This window comes from Fusarium solani, assembly GCF_023522795.1.
Source record: "Fusarium solani strain SB1 chromosome Unknown bctg00000011, whole genome shotgun sequence".
NCBI lineage: Eukaryota > Fungi > Ascomycota > Sordariomycetes > Hypocreales > Nectriaceae > Fusarium > Fusarium solani.
The window spans coordinates 917507-937117 of NW_027072149.1; the positions used below are offsets into that span (position 1 = coordinate 917507).

The 19611-nt window shown below is 50.4% G+C and overlaps 8 protein-coding genes across 8 annotated transcripts; 2 read left to right on the forward strand and 6 right to left on the reverse strand.

Moving 5' to 3' along the window:
- Positions 1–113: 113 nt before the first annotated feature.
- On the reverse strand, positions 114–2147 carry MRS44_015348 (uncharacterized protein; the record flags this gene model as incomplete). Its single annotated transcript, XM_046280309.2, has 1 exon — positions 114–2147. One exon carries the CDS (start codon positions 2145–2147, stop codon positions 114–116), a length of 2034 nt encoding a protein of 677 aa, XP_046126287.2.
- Positions 2148–2371: 224 nt separating this feature from the next.
- MRS44_015349 (uncharacterized protein) lies at positions 2372–4041 on the reverse strand (the record flags this gene model as incomplete). The annotated part of the gene is made up of 3 exons (XM_065619173.1): positions 2372–3577; positions 3625–3956; positions 4008–4041. 3 exons carry the CDS (start codon positions 4039–4041, stop codon positions 2372–2374), a joined length of 1572 nt encoding a protein of 523 aa, XP_065475245.1.
- Positions 4042–4807: 766 nt separating this feature from the next.
- MRS44_015350 (uncharacterized protein) lies at positions 4808–5901 on the reverse strand (the record flags this gene model as incomplete). Its single annotated transcript, XM_046280310.2, has 3 exons — positions 4808–5242; positions 5289–5645; positions 5731–5901. The coding sequence occupies 3 exons, from the start codon at positions 5899–5901 to the stop codon at positions 4808–4810; spliced, it is 963 nt and encodes a 320-aa protein (XP_046126289.2).
- A 1974-nt stretch (positions 5902–7875) lies between these two features.
- Positions 7876–9896, forward strand: MRS44_015351 (uncharacterized protein; the record flags this gene model as incomplete). The annotated part of the gene is made up of 3 exons (XM_065619174.1): positions 7876–8045; positions 8101–8383; positions 8478–9896. 3 exons carry the CDS (start codon positions 7876–7878, stop codon positions 9894–9896), a joined length of 1872 nt encoding a protein of 623 aa, XP_065475246.1.
- A 725-nt stretch (positions 9897–10621) lies between these two features.
- MRS44_015352 (uncharacterized protein) lies at positions 10622–11617 on the forward strand (the record flags this gene model as incomplete). Its single annotated transcript, XM_046267818.2, has 1 exon — positions 10622–11617. One exon carries the CDS (start codon positions 10622–10624, stop codon positions 11615–11617), a length of 996 nt encoding a protein of 331 aa, XP_046126291.2.
- A 156-nt stretch (positions 11618–11773) lies between these two features.
- MRS44_015353 (uncharacterized protein) lies at positions 11774–12503 on the reverse strand (the record flags this gene model as incomplete). Its single annotated transcript, XM_046267819.2, has 2 exons — positions 11774–12063; positions 12116–12503. 2 exons carry the CDS (start codon positions 12501–12503, stop codon positions 11774–11776), a joined length of 678 nt encoding a protein of 225 aa, XP_046126292.1.
- A 1503-nt stretch (positions 12504–14006) lies between these two features.
- Positions 14007–16493, reverse strand: MRS44_015354 (uncharacterized protein; the record flags this gene model as incomplete). The annotated part of the gene is made up of 7 exons (XM_046273100.2): positions 14007–14202; positions 14451–14577; positions 14632–14862; positions 14911–15503; positions 15557–15818; positions 15875–16084; positions 16298–16493. The coding sequence occupies 7 exons, from the start codon at positions 16491–16493 to the stop codon at positions 14007–14009; spliced, it is 1815 nt and encodes a 604-aa protein (XP_046126293.2).
- Positions 16494–17769: 1276 nt separating this feature from the next.
- MRS44_015355 (uncharacterized protein) lies at positions 17770–19386 on the reverse strand (the record flags this gene model as incomplete). Its single annotated transcript, XM_065619175.1, has 1 exon — positions 17770–19386. The coding sequence occupies one exon, from the start codon at positions 19384–19386 to the stop codon at positions 17770–17772; it is 1617 nt and encodes a 538-aa protein (XP_065475247.1).
- Between the last annotated feature and the right edge of the window lie 225 nt (positions 19387–19611).

Genomic DNA, 19611 nt, shown 5'->3' on the forward strand with positions numbered 1-19611 from the left:
CAGTTGGCAGGAAGTTGTACGTATGGGTGTTTACATTCGCCCTTTGAAGGATCTCTGTTACACAGTTTCTTGTGTACCGAGTGTATTGGAACTTGTAGAAAACATATTATACTTTAGGCAAACTCCATCTCGTGGCGCTTTCTTTCATCCCAGGCCTCGCCGAACATGATGCCATGAACATAACAGTCTCCTAATAGCTTCCAATGTTCTCCATCTCTACGCACCACGTATGGTGTTTTGCCTCCTTTCAGAAGCGCAATCTCATCCCCAACTCTGCAAGTCTCAGGGACCAAGGCCAAGTATCCGCCTTTGGTCCTCGCCATTCTCTGATCGACGGCCCATCGCAAGTTGAGGATAGCTAGTTCAAACAATATGAAATCATCATCATCCATCCTGAGTTCCTTACTGAACCCCACGAGCATGTGGTATAACTTGGGGGCCATATGCGGTAGGCCCAGCATCTTGGACACAGCGCCTGTCTTTGAGTCATCAGCCATGCCCTTGATGCAACGGCGCATATGGTCGAGAACAACAGTCCTGTCTGAGGTCAGAGGGATCTGGTTCTTGCACATTGTCGTTAACAGAGCTTCCTCGCGGCTTTCTCCAGGGGCTGTATGGAGGCGTTTACATCCAAGTGCCAACTGCTCCCAGCCTTTGAGCGTGCTCCATATCTCCCCAATTGCCTCTATGGCCTTTCTGTTGTAGCTCATGTTTTTGTTCCACGCTCTGATACGGTGTTTAGTCGTCACTGGTTCCTTTGTTGGCACCGGATAATCCAATTTGCCTCCAAGAACATCCAGTTCGTCGACAATAAGACCCTCGAGAACCAGTATTCCACTAGGCCCTCCATCTTTCGGATAGTCGCCCATCTGGGGGTTGGATGCTTGGAATTCGGGATGAGAGGCCCTGAACATGAAGGAATGGGTGTTGAGCCAGGTCTCACGTGCAGACGGCTTGAAGATAGTTATGGGGTGACGAGCTTCCTCTGGGATGCTGCAGTAGTCGTAACTCCAGTCGGGGACCCACGAAGGGAGGTCGGGGATGGTAACAGGCAGACAAGAAGGTCTCTTCAAAGCCCTTAGAATGTCCAAGTTGCCACTGCCACGTATGATTTGGTATGCAGCAGCTGTGTAACAGTCTCTTATCGAAATGCCATATTCGGGCTGAATGCCGTATGTTGATTCAGCCAACGCCAAAAGACCATAGACTTTATCCCTTGGGTCAGTGGCCATGGACCATCTGTAGTTGATGAGCAAATCTCCGAGCTCGCTGGGCATTTTATAACCACCCTGCTCGCGCCGACGATCAAATATTAGACGCGTGTAGGCCATGGTGTTCATCTCGTCCATCGCGAGCGTGGAGCTGTTCGACTCGATGTTGTGGCCCTGCGTCCGAATGGTCTCAGTCATGGCCATGACGAATACCTTTTTAAAGACCTGCCATGAGGCTGATAACTTGCCGCACATGATGATTGCATTTGCAGAAACTGATTGCTCTTGGATAGTCCACGTTCTCGCCCACCATGGTCGCCTCAACGTTGCCACGATACCATCCAGCATCTCTTGTGTCAGAGCAGGAAACGTTGTGTCGGGAGATTCTGATGATTCCGACTGAGCATTGCTTACAATCTTGGCTTCTTGGCTACCTGGAAAAGTCGTCTGGACAAACTCGGTCCATTTGGGGCCCATACGTAACTTTCCGAGCGTTGGGAGTCTCTCAGCAAGTTCAAATACATGATAAATGCTGTCCGAGGTTGGATCAGGACCTAGCCAAATCAATACGTTTGTTGCCTGGCTATAGATGTCTCCCATCAGGGGAACCTGAAGTCGCCGTTCCCCGAGGTCCAGTTGGTTGATGCAAAGGGCATCGATCCAGAGCGCTCTTTGGGTGTGGCCATTTCGAAGGTTCCTTAGCGCGTGACAGAGATTCTCGGTGACTTTGAAGGTTTCTCCATTACACTTGATTTCGCGGACAGGGTTGTTGTCTCCCCAGCAGTAGGATAATGCCTCGAAAGGGGGGTGTTGTCCTAGAGTGACGACTTCCAGATGGCACTCAATCGGATCATCGATGCTCTCCGCCGGGGCGAGATAGAGTAAACGAATACTTTTCTCTTCGGATAGGGCTTCGATCTCAGTATAGACGAACATGGCGAAGGGTCTAGATGTGGAGAAAGCCAAGCACCCGGTGCGCGTTGGGAGATGATGGAACGTGGAGATTGAGTATGATCACCACGGTACCCTTGTACTGAGTGTGAAAGCAGAAAAGAGACTGTGTGGGACTCGAACAACTGCTTCTTACGGCATAGCTTGGAGATGAATTTCGGAATGGGTGGTCCCTCGTGACAGTTACTTATACTGCCTACATCGTGAGCTCAAAGCATTCGCTTCCTTGTATTCCTGGACAAACTTGCGTAGAAAGCCTTGACCCTGGGGTGTACTGTCACCTTCCTCGAATCAAAGTTCAGAACTTGCAATCCGCCTATGCTCGTCGCACGTGAGAGCGCGACGTACGCCTGGCCAGTCTCGAACGTCCGCTCAAGATCAACCTTGACACGGTCCAGCGTCTGACCCTGTGCTTTATGTATGCTGAGTGCCCATGTAAAGAGGAGAGGAACTTGGACCCGCGTTGCTAGTTTCTCAACCACCCAACCCTCTTCAGGCCATTCTCTGGGCACCCATCGTTCAACAGCCCATTCCATAGGCTCGCAAAGGTGATCTCGGGTCCTACCATCTCGAGTTGCAAAACGAACGACCGGGTAGAAGGGTCTGTCGCCTTGAAAGTCAATGACGCGGCCCTGAGACCCGTTCACGAGGGTATCATCAACATTTTGAATGAGCATGACTTGTGCCCCTTTCTTCAACACCAAGGACTCCGGGGCTATACAGTCCTTGAGGAGCATCTTGCGGGTATCCACGTCTCTGATTGTTCCACCATCCTCTGCGATATAGCTGTGAGCAATGTCGTTGATGTTTTGCAGTCGCCTTGAGTTCGCCTGGTCTGCTTCGTGGCGAAGGGGGAAAAGCTCAGTGGCTTCTGCAACGCTGTCTGCTACCACAGGCCTGTGAAGTTCCAGGAACTTGTCGATGGTAACAGATGAGAGGCGACCCTCTCGAATCTGGTTCAGCATGGTGCTAAATTCGGGATCCCTCTGCCTGTAAATTTGGGTCAGGCCAATGGTATCTTGTATGGCCTGATCCCATACCTTGGACTCAAAGCAGAACTTCGGACTGCCATCATCTCGTCCTTTCCTCACTGGCAGGAGCTGGAAAAAGTCGCCGGTGAGGATTAGTTGGATACCTCCAAACGGTAGGTCTACCCTTCGTAACTCACGCGCGATGGGATCGAGCTTGTCGAAGAGGATGCAGTCAACCATGGAGATTTCATCAATAATCAAGACACGGACATCCAACCAGCGCCGCTGCTTGAGTTTATTTTTCCGGATGTCCTCAATGAGCTTTTTGGTAGGCGCTTGACCAAGGCCAATCCCTGCAAACCTATGAAGCGTCGTACCGCCAATGTTCTGAGCGGCAAGGCCAGTAGACGCAGTCACGCCGACGCGCTCGGCGTTTCCGGGGTACTGGAGTACTTGGTCTGTAGACTTTGAATAATATGTCTCAGAAGAACTGATTTGCCGGTGCCTGCAGGGCCTGTAAAGAAGACACTTCTTCCCTGCTTCACCACGAGGTCGGAAACAGCTTGTTGCTCTTCGTTCAGCTCCCAGGCGTCTAAGGATACATGCTTTTTCCGATCTTGAGGCTTTTCCGCATCTCGACTCAATCCAAGAAGAAGCTGAAGCGCTGCTTTACGAGCTCCTTTACGAGCTCGCTTGGCAGGTTTCTTCGCTAGACGACTCGTGGTAGAGAAGCAGAGAGTCGGGGCACAGAATCGCCAACGTGCTGCTGTTGCCCCATCTAGTGCCAGAGAGCCCATCTGCTCAAGCCTCCGGACATGGTAAACTGAAGCGATCTATTAGACTGTGCACCTAGCTCATGTAGTAGTGCACTTACAGGGACGGCCTAGGCCTGTCCTAAACAATGCCATCGTGCTGGAGGAAGCAGCCAGGGGATTGAATGGATTGCAAAGAGGGGCTGGGTCACCACTGGGGTGACGTGGAGATTGATGAATTTAGTGAGTGTGAAGAGTGGGAGCAGACTGTGTGGGAACCAAAGACTGCTTCTTGCGGACTAGATTGGAGACAAATTTGGTTGTCGTGGATCGTACACAGCGGCTTTTCCACAAGAGCTGGACTATATCGCCAACTCTCTCTTACGGGGATGCACTTATACCTCCTGAGAATACCTAGGTAGATCTAACAAGATCTTTATGGGTTCTGCTTAGACAATGCTGAGGCCTTGAAAGGGCAGCTCCTAGTTTGGAGACAATATTAACACCCGCCTGAAAAGTGAATTCGGACCCCTCAGATGTCCGCAAACCAAGGTACACAACGCCTTGCCCTGCCTGCTGGCTTGTGACTTTTATTGATATGTGAGGTTATACAAACCAGTCTTGGGCATATAAGCCGAAACGCCGTCCCATACATTTTACAATGTTGCCGCTGAAAAAATACATGGCCAACACCCAACTCCATTCGTTTCAACTCGACTCAAACACAGCCAATCCCAGAGCTTGAGGCAGAGATCGGAAAAAGACAGATAAGCTTGTCCAGTAAAGTAAGGTTACTCATAGATTCACCAGCATATCGCCATTGAGTCATGGCGCTTACTTGGTCATATGTCGCCTTTGCGCCTCGTCCCTTCCAACGAGACGCCAACAACTTCGATTGCCCGTCTTAAACAAGTCGTGTTGTCTAACCCATTTCGTGTCGCTGCTCGGCCGACAGTTCCACTGGAGCTTGTTCATGCAACATCTCTTGAATCGAAGGGGGCTCGCTGTCGAGCTTCTCGCTCGGTCGTGTAGAGTTATATGCGGGCACAGGAGATACAGGCATCGGAAGATCGTTTCCCTCATTGTTGGGCTCTGAAGAGCCAACAGACTTGGTGTTTTGGGCGTTCCGCTTCCTTCGACGCCACAGGAAGAAGGCTAGGAGTGCAATAGCAACGACCGCGAGAGTAGCACCTATGCTGATACCGGCGATGGCACCAGATGACAGGCCTTTGTTTGAGAAATCACCACTTGAAGATTCGGCCTCGGAAGTTCCAGAAGTAGAAGTCTCAGATTCAGAAGCCGTAGATTCGGAGGTAGATGCTGATGTCGTCATTGGGTGTGATGTTGACGAAGAATCCTACAGATTGTTAACCTTGACACAGTCATTGAGACAGGCGACCAACTTCAGAAAAGACGGTGCTGTATGCAGCATCATCTACATCCTTCACACTTGTCATAAGCCAATGTTGCCTGCTCTGATACCCCTCGTGGTTGGGACTCAGGAAGACAGGGCCATTGGGAACACAATCTAGATAGTAATCGGTGCCGTTCTTGACGTTGATCAATCTGTATGTATCATTGGCACCCCACGAGGCAACATCCCAATGCTGCGCATCGGTGCCATCGCTATCCAAAAGACAAGCATGAGTGCGTCTATTTTCGACCTTGACGTCCGGGCGGTAGCATACAGAGAGTTGCTTCTGGGTCGTGGTTTTGGAGCATCGAATCGCGTAACGGCCGGGCTTGTCACCTATAGGTTGCTTGAGGTTATACAGTTAGTGATCGTCATGCTTGGATCTTCAGGGGATTCAGAGCATGGTTGCACTGAGAGGCCTCGAGACATACAAATTGCCAGAACGCGTTGATACCCTTGGCGGGCCAGACGTGCAGATCGTCATCTTGAGCGACAGGTTGCAGGCTGCTAACGAAATCACCCTCATAGTCGTCCACCGCTGCCTCTGTGAGTTGGTACCACACATTGGGGTCGATCTTGGTGGCAGGTTTGAGGTCGGACATGACGCCGGCTGGAGCTGAGGACCCGAGAAATATGGAGCAAACGAGAGAAACAACAGAAAGAGCAGAACAAAAGGTTAACAAGGCGAGCTTCTTGATGATGCGAGTAGGGCTGAGAGATTGGGGTCCATTTCCAGGCTGCACCAAGAATGAGGCCAGTAAGCAGACCAGACCCGGCCAGGTTAGCTCTACCCACTTGGACAGGAATGGCTCCCTGTAAACCGCTGTGAATGGATACTGAGCGGGAGCTAAAACACGCTATCCAGGGGGGAAGATCTGCACCGTTGACGCCACTAATATCATTTACGGATGTTTTGACCCGGCTGGACCAGGGTGGCCTTCCACGAACTCAAGATGATTCTTGGTCAATGAGGACCATAAAGACATTCCAAGCCATGCCGGGTGACTTTTGAAAGATTAGCTAGATTACTGTCTATACTAGAAACTCTACAGTGGGTTGCCTTCGCGAAAATGCTTCAAGTTTTCACAAGTATCGATGCCGCCGTTTCTAGACTGGCAACCAAAGTTGTGTTCCATTATTGTAACACTTGTGCTCAAGCTCAATGTCCATGAAACCACTACAACCATTTGCGCACAACAATGTTGTATCCTGCTTATCCCATTACTCTTATTTATCTTTCCACCCACGTATCAATGATCCTAGATATCCCCGTTCCGCCGTGTCATGACACAAGTTGGTGTCCCTAGGGTAGCACTAACATGATACTCAGGTGAGTATGACTATCGCTATTAGAGCGCTGATCGGAAGTAACCTTCCAATTTGTGTTTGATCATGGATTTGAAGTCGTACCTACAGCCCACTGACTCGTCATTTTCCCCTCGGGAATATGGAAAGTTTAACAGGCCCTGGCCTTTTCGTCTTCCCAGTCCTACAAGCAATATTAGATTCAAATCCTAGATATCTCTACCTTTCAAAGTGCTGGAATCGATGTGACAGTCGGAGAAAACGATATCTACTTCTAGAATTGCGACTGGTCTATTCACACATAAGCCCTTTTCGATTGTCAAAAGACCTGGTCATCCCAACCAATAGTTATGTGCCATCCGAAGTCCATACGTTCCTTGGCTAGATCGACTACGATTTTTTAAATCGGTGAGGGTTTTGTGAATTTAATCTCAAACGGTATGTTCTGTGGTAGTTACTATGGGTAGGGAGATTCTATACAAGACTCTATGGACAGGCGCAGTTGCCCCATCAAGGGCCGGGCTTTAACTATAACAAAGAAAGCAATACCAACACATCATAACATAATATCTCAATGCCAACACAGCGATATACAAGACTCACTAATTACTATAGTATTGAGAAAAAAGACCAGTGTCAGGTCGTATGGATGACTTGATATCTTAGATGCCAAGGCGGACCATCTTTTTAAGCGACTCACTTGGCACCGCTATTGGATAGAACTGTCCAGGTCCCTTGACAGATTCGTCATATTCTGTCTGATGACGTTTGAGCTGCTTATCGTTATTCTAGAAGGAGAATGATACACTTGAAGGACTTCTGCTTGGACGACAATCAACTCGCTTGAAACTTCATTGGCAGTCAATCAGATGTGATCGGCATTTTCCCAACCTCGGCCCTCTACAATTCCCCGAACTTGCTAGCGGCAACTGCTCGCTAGGAGAATTTCGCTTCGCTGATTAGCAGGACCCAAGATGGCGATCGGCACTTGTGATTGTGATTGCTCAGCACTCACTTCCCCCTCTAGCAAAAGGTCGACGACATGGTTGGTTTAGCAGCTAACGGAAGATTATGACGACGCATATCCTCCACAACCCCTTAAGCACGGATAACGCTGAGCTTGCATTAAAGCACGACGTTGCTGCTGCCCATAGAAATCGTTTCGGTCAAGCTTCTGTAGTTGTCACTGCACTCTTCCTGTCACTCTCTTTACACATTTTCGGAGACATTGTTTCTCCAGCCACTCATTACTTTGCTTTTCATAAACCAACATGCGCTTCTCTACTCTTCTTTCTGCCCTAGGAGGCCTCGTGGCTTTCGCACAGGCCTCCCCGCACCTTTTGGGCGGTCTCGGTGTTCCTCAAATCAGCAAGCCTAGTCGCATTGCTCCGTCGATTTGCAGCTTGGACAACAGCTGGGAGGATCATATTCTATTCAAGGGGTATGTTGTGAGACATGCTGTATGACAATTCGCTGTTACTAACAGTTTTCCCTAGTATCGCTGCCCCCGAGACCGAGACCTCCCCTGCCCTCAACCTCGGCCTCCATCTCCCCAAGGCTCAAATCTCTGGAGATGTGGAGCTGGAGCTTGTCAAGGGGTTCCTCGAGGAACCTCGAGTCCGTGTTGGCCTTGGTGGTGTGAAGGCTTACATCGAGATCGACATCTCTGCCTCGGCTGCTGTCCATGAGGCTATCGAGTTGTTTGCTTCTCCTGCCCTTGAGCTTGAGATTCCCGGACTCCTGGAGGTTGAGGCTGGTGCTGCTATCGCTCTTGATCTTGTTATTGGAGTTGACGCAGCGATCGATCTTTCGACTGGCGTCTACATCTCATTCGCTGAGGATGCCTTTGTCGAGATCTCTCTTTCTTACCAAGGACATCGTTGAACTCTCTCTCGACGGACTTGTTGCCAAGGCTCTTCCTCTTGGTATTGGCGCTGAGGTTGATTTGTCTGCCGAGGTTGCGCTCCAGCTTGGTCTTCGTCTACGCACTGAGATCGACCTCGAGGCAGAGCTCGAGATTCCCGCTTTGGAGATCGAGGCTGGTGCCAAGATTGCTATTTGGGTCAGCCTCTTCGACTACACTGCAGTCTTGATTGGCACTGATAACTGTGCTGTCTCTGTTGCCGAGGCCATCGCCCTCACTCTTGGCCTTGAGGTCGAGCTGAATGTTGAGATTGGCGATATCCTTGACCTTAGCTTGGCCCCCAGCTTGACCATCACTCTTGCCACTGCTGCTAAGGCTGAGAACTGCCTGCCAGACCGTGGCCAGCCTGGCATCTTCCTTGAGAGTCATCAAGACACCGATTCGAGCACTGCAACGGCCACCTCGGCTTCTGAGAGCCCTTCTGGCAGCTCTTCAGGTGGCTCTTCTGATAGCTCTTCCAACGGCTCCTCCAACGACTCTTCTGACGGCTCCTCTGACGGCTCCTCCGGGAGCTCTTCTGTTACTGAAACCTCGGACACCTTTGCCCACTTTACCAGCACTCCCACCGCGGGCCATGGCAACGTCTCTGCACCTCGCCCTACCGGAGACGTTACAAGCACAGTCCATTCGACCCATGTCTACACCATCACCAGCTGCGCTGCCTCGGTCGTGAACTGCCCCGCACGATATACTCAGAAGGTTGTCACCTCGACTGTTGTTTCAACCACCTACGTCTGCCCTGCCACCCAGAGTGGTGCTGTTCCCGCTACCACCTCGGTCTCCCCGTCAAAGTCGACTCCCGTGCCCGTGTCTACCATCACCGAAACCCTGACGACGATTGTTCCTTGCAAGGAGCGCACCACCAGCACTTTCCATCCTCCTACCAACTCGCCGCCTGCTCCTACGGTCACAATCGTTGACCGTACCACCGTCTGCCCGGAAATCTCCAAGACACACCCAAGCACTGTGATCTCGCAGCCCACTTCTGGCTTCCAGGTTGTCACTACGGCTGTTCCTACGAGCAAGACTCCTGAGGTGCCTAGCTCAGCTGTTCCTAGCTCCGAAAAGGTGGTGTCTGAAGTCCCATCTTACCACGAACCCGTCCCTGTTCCTGAAAAGACAGCTCCTTTCCCGTCTTACAACGGAACTGTCACGACTAGCAAGCCATCTTCAGGAGCTGTGGTCCCCACTGGTTCTTGGACCACACCTGTTGCTGTCTCAACTCCGTTGAGCACACACATCATTGTGTCAACTCCTACCAGCGTGCCAATTCCCCCTCAACCTACCACTCCGGTTGTAAGCAGTGGAAATATGGTGCATGTTGGTTTGGCATTTGCCCTTCCCGTTATCGCTGCTCTCTTCCTGTAGAGGGAAGGCCAGGCATGCCTCGTATTAATCCCGATTGGGTTGTGGGTAGTAAGGTTGACTGGCAACTAAGTGCCCCTCTGTAGTAATAAATTCTGCGAGGGCCATGGATTTGCATCTCGCACCCTCTGTAAGGAACTAGAATCTTCTAGCAATTGAACCTCTTCTATCTATCTACCTACTTCAGCATCCTTGGATCCGTAATTTGCCCTTGTCTTGCCAGCTTGTACATCTGCCGTCTTTATTTCGTTGCTTGAATACATCCCCTTTCTACTCTAGGTAGTTAGTATTTTCTTTCTTCGCAATACTGATTACGAACCCGGGGCAATCATACTAGTTCAATGATTCATAGACTGGAAACTAGTTATGCAGTTTGCCGAGATATCCATGGTATGATCTGATCCGCTGGTGGCTCACTGGATGACTGGCACACCCTCTTTGAGCTTTACGCATAACAAAGTTTCCACATGTGATCTATTACAAATTCAACAAGCTAGATCCCACTCTCTGGCCGAAAGATCCACGAAAGTCGTGGGAGGATGGATGGTAAACGTCCACAGCAACCAATTACAAATCTCGGAGACTTCTCGGCGATTTCGTGTTATACGGTGCCAAGCATTATATAAAGCAAGGTAAAGCTGCTTACAGAGTGAACAAGTTTCCGCAAACTAGTAAGCCATTGTCTTATGTCACTTGGATCACTGGAGTCAAAAAGAATCAGCTCAGCCATGTCCCCCAATACTCCTCCTACATATCTCATCACGGCGGCCTCTGGCCACATCGGCCAACGACTTCTTCCTCTCCTCCTAGCTCAGCCTGCAAGACCAACTCTCATTCTCCCTACAAACAATCCTGACAGACTCAAGTCGCAACTCGGTTCATATGAAAATGATGCTCGGGTCAGAGTTGTCCATGGAAATATCCAGGACCCGGTGTTCCTTGAGGAGACCTTGAAGGCGCACGGTGTCACAGCCACGTTTGTCTGCTTGACTGGCGAGAATGAGTTGATGGTCACGCTCAACTTTTTTTTTGATGCAATGAAACGTGCTGAGACGGTAAAGCATCTCGTTTACCTGTCTGCATGTGGTGATTTTGGTCTTGACGCAATTCAAGCTGGCCACCTCCGAGACGTGGCTTCAGGCCATGTATTGGTCAAACACATCATCGAAGCCAAGTTGCGATACGGGGTGGCAGAGCGAAGCCAGCCGGGAGGGTTTAGCTGGACCATCATTGGACCCTCACTCTTCTTCGACAATGACTTGCGTAGCAAAGCGAGCATTCTCAAACGGGGATTCTTTGACGAGCCACTTGGGAGCAAAGGCGTTAGTCGAGTGGACCCTGCGGACATCGCATTAGCAACAGCGAACGCATTGCAAGACGATGGGCATGTCTGGGCTGGAAAGAAGATCATGATTGGAAGTTTGGAAACATACACCAGCACTGACACGGCAAGACTGTGGTCAAAAGCCCTCGGAACAGAAATCATGGCTGCAAAGAGTGATGAAGAAGGCCTGGTAGAGTTTGAGAAGCTCTTCAGAATGAGGGTCAATTCCATTTGGGCCAGAGACATGAGACTCATGTACGAGTATTTTGAACAGAATGATTTTGGAATGTCTGAGACAGAACATCAGGAGCAGGTTAAATTATTGGGAAGGAGTCCTGCGAGCTATGAGGAGTTTATCAACAAGACTGCCGAAAAATGGAAGATGGATGTCTCCGAATAGAATGGTATGAAGAAGATAGTTTACGTCAATCTTTCTAATCACAGTCTGAGATATTATTATCACCTGTGCTGGTGTGACTGAACTGGACGTAGATAATTCAGTTAACGCGCATAGATCATGTCTCATTAATCTTATTTTCGTTCCCCTTTGTTATACTCAAGCGCAGCCCTTGCCTCTGAAGATCAAGACTGATGGATCCACGCTCTGCAAGTAACCCTTCTCGATCAGAGCCATGATGTTGCCCACCCCACCCGTGAAGAACTGGGCACCAAGTCCCGGCTGGCCGAACCAAGGTGCGATAGGGCCTCCCACAACGGGAAGAGGCTTGAGCACTCGGTAGACGTGGTAGTTGTATGGGAAGTTGGGGGATGAAGGGTTTGTGGCCAGGTTGGAGGGAGGGAGAGCACGCTGAGAGTAAGGGGCAGCAGCAGCAGAGATGAATGATCCTGGGGGATGGTTAGACTATTCGCATCTGTTTGATACGAGAGAAACACGTACCATATTCGCTTCCGAAGCGATCCACGAGAGCGCCCTTTTGCAATTCCATGGTACCGTTAATGGCGTTGCCGTTCTGGTCAAGCTGGAAGCCGTTCTGAGGAGGATAGATGAAGTTGCCCTTGTCGTCGGTCCATTTGTCGAGGAATTGACCCGGAGTGAGTCCTCCAAAGCGGTCATAGTTCTCTACAAGGTTGTCGAGAGGAAGCTTCTTGGGTAGGACCTTGGGTCCAAGGCGGGAGTCACGGCAGATGAACTCCTTGGACGAGGGACCTCCATTCTTTGTGCCGGTACAGTCGCAGCCGACTGCCTTGCGCTCATCCAGAGGGGCTGGCAGGGCTGAGACGGTAGAAAGCCACAGGAGGCTTGAGAGGAAGAAGGAGACGCGCATCTTGACACTAGGCTATCCCTGCTCGGATGGGGAACGTAAAGGCAAAGTGATTGATGATGAAGAGACATGTTCGAAACGGGACGTCAACATTGATGGCTTTTATACTTGTCAGTTCTCTCCCTCTACCCTCTCACTCTCTCCTCCTCAACTGAACGATCTGCGTGTCTCACCGGTTTTGCACTTGGATGTCCAAAGTGAGCACAGAGCCTGCCGTGTCTTACAATCCCGCCCGCTTATGCAGGGATCCAGCGGGTTTGATGCAGGAATGCCAGCAAATGAAGAGCTGGGGCACTGAGCTACTGCACAGCGCCCAGTAATCGCCGATAATAATCCCTCACTGGCCACTACGAAATAATCGGCGACGATAATCCCTCAGGCGAGCGCCGTGAACAGGCAGGCCTCAAAGTTGGGATGGCAGCTGAACTGCATTGAGGGCATCTCAGCTACGGCTCAGCTCAAGTTCATGACCCAACGACAGATTCCCAATCCGAATTAGAGTGCTGAGAAACAAGGTGAGCCGTCGCTATTTCTTGTCTTGGTGCCCCATCAAATTGTCGGGATCCCCTCACTCTCCCCGCAGCGCAACCATGGCGACCTGAAAACCCCTGTTTGTGGCTGGCTGACAGCGCTTGACATCATAACATTATGGGACGAGCTGAGGTCTTGCATAAACACAGAGACAGGCAAGCACGGGGTCGTAAAAAACTTGAGACACCAAGACGCCCGCGTCAGCTAAGATGGGAGATATATTTATAGTCTAAACATAAACAAAATAAGAGATAAATGAGGGAAATGATAATATAATTACTTTTTAATACTGTTTAATTACTTATTATATATTTCTTAAATGTCTTAGCCCTTAGACTTAGTCTATTTTGCCGTAATAGCTGCAGAGGGTTGGCTTGGTGTCTCGTGTTTTTTTTGACGAGCGCGTGGCAAGTATAATGCTGCTGAAAACGATGCATGGGGGTAGTCCCACCACAAATGCTCGCACAGCTGTTGGCTTAATGATTGTTGCACTGCATCGGTCTTGAAGCAGAGCCAGTTCTCCGATGTTGTACGATGACATAGGGAGCCCTTTTCTCTCACCGGAGACATTTTTTGACCCCAATATGAACCTTTGCTGCACCTGTCTCGCCTGTCTGTGTGTTGTCCATAGCAACGCAAGGACATGTCGATCATCACGCGACTTTAGCACAGGGCGATTCACTCGTAACGGCATGTTATTATTGCCCACTACTGCATGCACAAAGCGCCTGATCTACAATTTATATGGTGGGTAAACGACATCCAGGGAGCCCTTGTGGACCTACCTATGGAAATAATTCCACAATGGGGCTTCACCGCCAACAAGAGACATTGTTCCTCGATGCCCCCTCGACCCAAGAATAATTGTGTCTTTTGAGCATTCTCTGCCCAAGACAAAAGCTATAGAGACCTTCGTCGAATGCCACCGTCGTCAGGGTTGGCTCAGCGCCGCAATATCGTGTGGTCAGTCGATTACTACACTGTCAATTCCATCGACCGGGTAGAGGGCACTGCTTTGACCTGGAATGGGTATCTCTGGCGCTTGGAGTGGATGTCTAGTGTAACAGCCTTGCTTGAAGCCATGCAAACGAATTGCAGGTGGCTCTTGAACAGATGTGCGACAGTCACCACAAGGTAGAAATTTGCCGACTTGTAGGACGAGGTGTTTGCCCTGTTCTAGATTATTCATGCGAGTGACAACGGTCGCAAAGTCGCACATGAGCCAGAGTAACATGCCGTTCCGTTTGAAGAGTATAGACATATATGTACTATGGAAGGACACACCTTAGACAGCCTGATGTGCATATCCAGTAAAGGAGTTGGAACCATAGGTAGGTAGAAATGCATTGCCAAATGATTGCAAATGATACCCCTTGTCTCTTCCAATATCCCTCTCACTCACTCTCATAGCTAACCTACACGAGCTCTCTGTGCTGAGTCTGGGTAGGGTTACCCTCCTGTTTAGAGCTCTCGGTCTGGTCCCCAAAGTGAATCTGCTTCTCGACAGCAGCAACTGTCTTCTCGTTGAACTCGTCGTCCTCAAAGACTGTGATGGCAACATGTTAGTGTTCTGACATATAAAAGCAGAAACGAGGCTTACGGAAAGTGAGTTCCTCAAGAGTTCGGCCGCTCGTCTCTGGGTATAGCATGAAGACGATGCAAAACTCAAAGAAGATCCAGCCACAATAAATGGCAAGATAACGCCACTTGATGGCGTTGAGCGCAATCGAGTTGACGTTTGTGGAGAAGAATCCTGCGAGCTTGCCAAAGATTTGCTGAACACCGATACCGCGGCTTCGTTGGGCGTAAGGCCAAAGTTCAACGAGATAGGCTGGAATGTGGTTAGAGGGATCATATGAATACTGGGGTTTAGACTTACTGTATGTGAGAGCGTTGTTTCCGATGTTGTAGGTTGGAGAGTAGGCAAAGTAGAAGAACAAGGCAGCAATGCCAGCGGCACTGTTCTTTACGTCAGCTGCCTGTGCAGCCTGCAGTCTCTCAAGGGAGACGGTGATAGCAATGAAGGTAACGAGCATTAGACAGGCCGAGAGCATGTACATATGTCGGCGCTTGAAGCGGGTGACGACAAGGGCAATGATTGTCGCGTTGATCAACCCCCAGCAGGCGTAAGCAAGATTGATTCTGGTCTTGGCGTAGTTGCTGGTATATCCCATCATCTGGAAGAGAATACCAGAATAGTAGCTGATGAGAGTGTTGCCAGAAAGCTGGGTGAAGAGACCAATAAAGACCGTGACGAGCACACGGCGACGCATGCCACTGGTGCGGAGGAGATCAAGCCAAGACTGTTTGGAAACCTCCATCTCTGTCTTGATAGTCTCTCGGATCTGTACAATCTCGGCTTGGACGAGCTGTGAGTTGGCATCGCCCTCAGCGTGGTACTTGACCAAAATGGCGGCAGCCTCTTCACTTCTGTCGTTCGCGACGAGGAAACGGGGAGATTCGGGAAGTAGGCTAGGTTTTTCTAGTTAGTCTTAATACTTGGCGTAACGAGGGAGAATACATACAAAACGGTGGCGATCTGAAGCAAGGATGGGCAGATCTGGAGGAGAGATGGGACACGCCATGCCCAGTTACTGGGGATATTGGTGGTACCAAGAGCGATGGCCGAAGCCGTGATCTGTCCGATAAAGTACGACGAGTTGAAGAGCGATGTCAGAATAGCACGCTCTTTGGGGTGGCCAAGCTCTCCGATCAAGGCAGCACCAGAGATGATGCAGAAGAGGATGCCAACTCCGAGGAGCATGCGTGCAATGATATACATGGCAACTGTAGTAGCTCATTAGTATTACTGTCTATACCGAGTTCGAAAGACTTCATCTTACCGTGCTGCGCGAAACCTTGAAGAAGGGCTCCTCCAACCATGATTAGAGAGCCCAACATGATGGACCATCGTCGTCCGTAGCGGTGAGCGAACCAAGGCGCGAGTGGAACACCAAAGATAGAGCCAAGCTGATACGACGAGTTGACGAAGCCAAGCAAGCCTGGTTCAATGGCAAAATCGCCATCTTCGTTCGTGCGCCCATTGCCAAAGTCTATTCCCAAGTTAGCACGAACTCGGAGCGTCCAATAGCGTGATTCCTCCGCTTGGATTCGATTGGCCGGGCTTTGACCCAAATTGTGGGTCCTCCTTTGTGGATAAATCTGGGGTATTTCCGACCCCTTTCCGTTGTCGAAGAACAAGGCTCTTTCAACCACATTTTCAACGCTTGCTACTGTGAAACACGCTCTGTTTAACAGATACTTACACTTGTGAAATGTAGGCGCAAACTGCAACGTGTTGATGAGCTGCGAATCGAAGCCTGAAGTCATCTCAACGCCCATGCAGCAGCAAAAGAGCCACACGTACATGAGGCGGAGGTTTGGTTTCTTGTACCATGGTGTCTTGTCCTCTTCGACGAGGCGGGTGACGATAGGGTCGGCCGCTGAACCTACGTTGACCATGATGGCGACGATTTGGAGGCTGTGTGAGGGTTGAGTAGAGGAGGTTGTCTCTCTAGGAGGTTTCACCGACTCGTAACTAGGTCTATATAGTCTGCATTTCTCAGCTGAAATCTCCACGCGGTCCCCGTCCCGCCGTCCCGTCAACAGGCTATTTCACTCGCCAACACGAGGCCATTGGAAGGGTAACATCGTCTAGTCTGACGCATGGCGGCCGACCTGCCAGACGTCACGACTCCATCTCCTTGCTTGCGCGGGGACTGCCATTGGAATAGTGGGGATGAATACGCTCTGGCAGTCCCCGCGCAAGCAAGGAGATATCGACCCCAGGACTAAAAGCCGGGGTGGAATACGGCTAAATGGACCCAAAAAAGCTCATTTGTCGGGGAACCATGCGGAGGTGATGCGGGGAGAATCTAACCAGGGATCTAGAAAGGATCTCCACGCCGCTTCTCGGCCAAATACACGGTTAAACGGGCCGGCTTATTTCAAGCGAGGACAAAATGGTGAGCCGGGGAAGAAGGAAAATAGCCCATTGGCCAGGCTATCATGCTTAAATACTAGGCATGTGGCAGCCTGCAAGATCCGAGCCAGTGGAATTGGATCTGCGTCAAAAGAGGTGTTAAGTGCCGACGTGGGTGTCGTGAAACGTTGAATGGGGGTTTGGGGGTACCACGTTCCATATAGCCTGTTGGTAAATGGAAACAAGAGCAGCTTAGAGAGATCTTATGAAGCTTGCACTATCACCAAGGCGATGTGTAGAGGGTGCTCGCGCGCGGATAATATGTGTAGCTGGTCTGTGCTTCTCGTATGACTCAGTCACACTCAGGGTTCATGAACTGGAGGGTAAGGAGAACTCTGAAGGCTGAGAGTGAGTGAAGATTTCATGTTATCCTAAGCAGCTTCAACTGATGACCGTCAACGACAAAGAGCAAAGATCTAACATGTTGATCAACAACAGTTCAAGTGAGCTTAGGCCTAGCCTCTTCAACTAACAACTGCGGTCCGTTATCTGAAGACTCCCTCTCTCGATCATGTCCAGGTCCCTTCTGCCGCTCCAATAGTGCCAAGCTCTCTGATGCTTCCCACTGCATCAGCCTTCTTCCACGCCATTTCCTGGGGACCCAATCAATGACAAGATCAAAGAGGCTCATAGTAATGAGAAACGCCGAGACCACAATGACAACCACCACCCCAACAAAGCTGAGCGAAGTGTGGTCTGCAGAACGATACTTTACCCTGCCACAGATATTCATCATCGGCGAATCAGCCCATAGGTTCATGGTGTCAGTGGGACGCAGACCGTTCGGCCCCTGGATGGTATTGAAGATGCCGAGTTGTGTAGTTTGGCCATTGCCACCGCGAACCAGTACGTAACTTCTGTCTTCCACTGTTCCTTTTCGAGGTAGTACTGTTCTCCATTGTTCATGTGTCTTGAGGCTCTCAGGGCTGACGAGCCGTCACGCCCGGCAATAACAGCCGGGATACTCGTGTCGGGGATAACATTATCGAGTAGAGATACCGCTGTGATGAGATCCCGTCCTATTTGAGCATCTGAGCTGGCTCTATCGTCAATGGCCTTCATATCCACTAAGGGTATCAGCCCCGACCATGGGAGACAGCGATTGGTATGCTTGGCACACAGCTGAAATCGTTCGTCACACCCGATAATATTAAGGACCCTATCCATTCTATATCTCGGGGGCAACTTGGTAAGGTCAAGGCCCCGGAAGGTCCCATTGGGGTATTCGACCTCTGTATGAACAGACCAGAGGGCGTCGTCAGATTTGTTGGTGAATGTGATGCCTCGGCCGCTGAGCAAGATGATGCTCGGCCCGTGGGAGCCATCGCGCAGTTGGTCTTTAAAGTGCAAGGGAGCGGCTAAAGTTTCGGGCAGCGGATAGGAGAATGGGAAATGGTAGGCATCAAGCTTGTAGGCGGCGCTCCGGTTGTCGTGGCGTACGAGATGGTCCATCATGAGAAAATCATCCGTCGGTGTTATGAAGCGGTATATGTCCATCTTTTCATCAGGCTTGAACCACGACAGGTTTGCCGATGTATAAGTTCCAACATAGAAAAGATCCTCATGGATGGGGGCACACACGCTGCGCCGTCGAAAATAGAGCTCATGGGCAAGCCCCGTGTTGATGCCAAGGTGGGCGAGGCTGACATTGCCCGTGTCGACGGCGAGAGCAAACTTGGTCCGACATACATTGCTAGGGAACGGGCATTCGGCATCGTGAGTGACTGAGACATCAATAGCCTGACTCATCAATCTTTCGCAGTCAAAGATGCCCGACTTGACGTGGTTGAAGTAACAATTTTGGACATAGTTGTCAGCATCAAGCGTGGCGTTGAGTCCCAGCTCGTTGTACACCAGGTTGAAGTTCGAGCTGTTGAGGTCCGGCCCCCATTTGCCGCAGCTCGAGGTAGCCTTGGAGACGACAGTTCTACCAAGAACTATCTGGGAGGTGAGGATTGAGAGGACGACAAAAGTGGCCCAGTGGCCCAATGCTATCACGCCGAACAGGGTTCCCTTCAGCCTGTGTCGATTCCCGGCAGCCTCGGTTTCCTTGTTGACATATGTGTAGCTGAGAAGGCCTACTGCAGCTCCAGTAGCTGTCTCGGAATTGCGGAGGATGACTTGTTGTGGAAGTAGCTGATGATTGATACTGGCCTCGACATGCTGCTGTGTAGGGACGAAGGCCATGTACATGGCAAACCGGCTGATTCTCCAGCTGCGAACTCCAGTGATGGCGACAAGAGTAGCAAGGAAGGCCAAAAGTACAGCGGCATCCCTGTTGATGAGCGTCAAAGTCGCGGATGAGATGGCATCTCTAGAATAGTCCATCCAGACTCCCAGCTTCGCAGGTGTTGAAGGGTTTCCGAGAATCATAGCAGGCGTATACCAAGATTGAGAAGAGTCTCTCCTCAGCTTGGGGGTTGGGTGAAACAAAATGTCGTCCAGCACGTCCCTTGAGTCTCTTTTCTATTTCTCCCACATTCATGGCTGAATATGCCACTCACTGTATTTCGAGGTCCGTCCCTCATTTCGTGATTCACACACGTAAATGCCAAGAAACAGCACAGTTAGTATCCAATTACGAAGTGGCAATAGGCA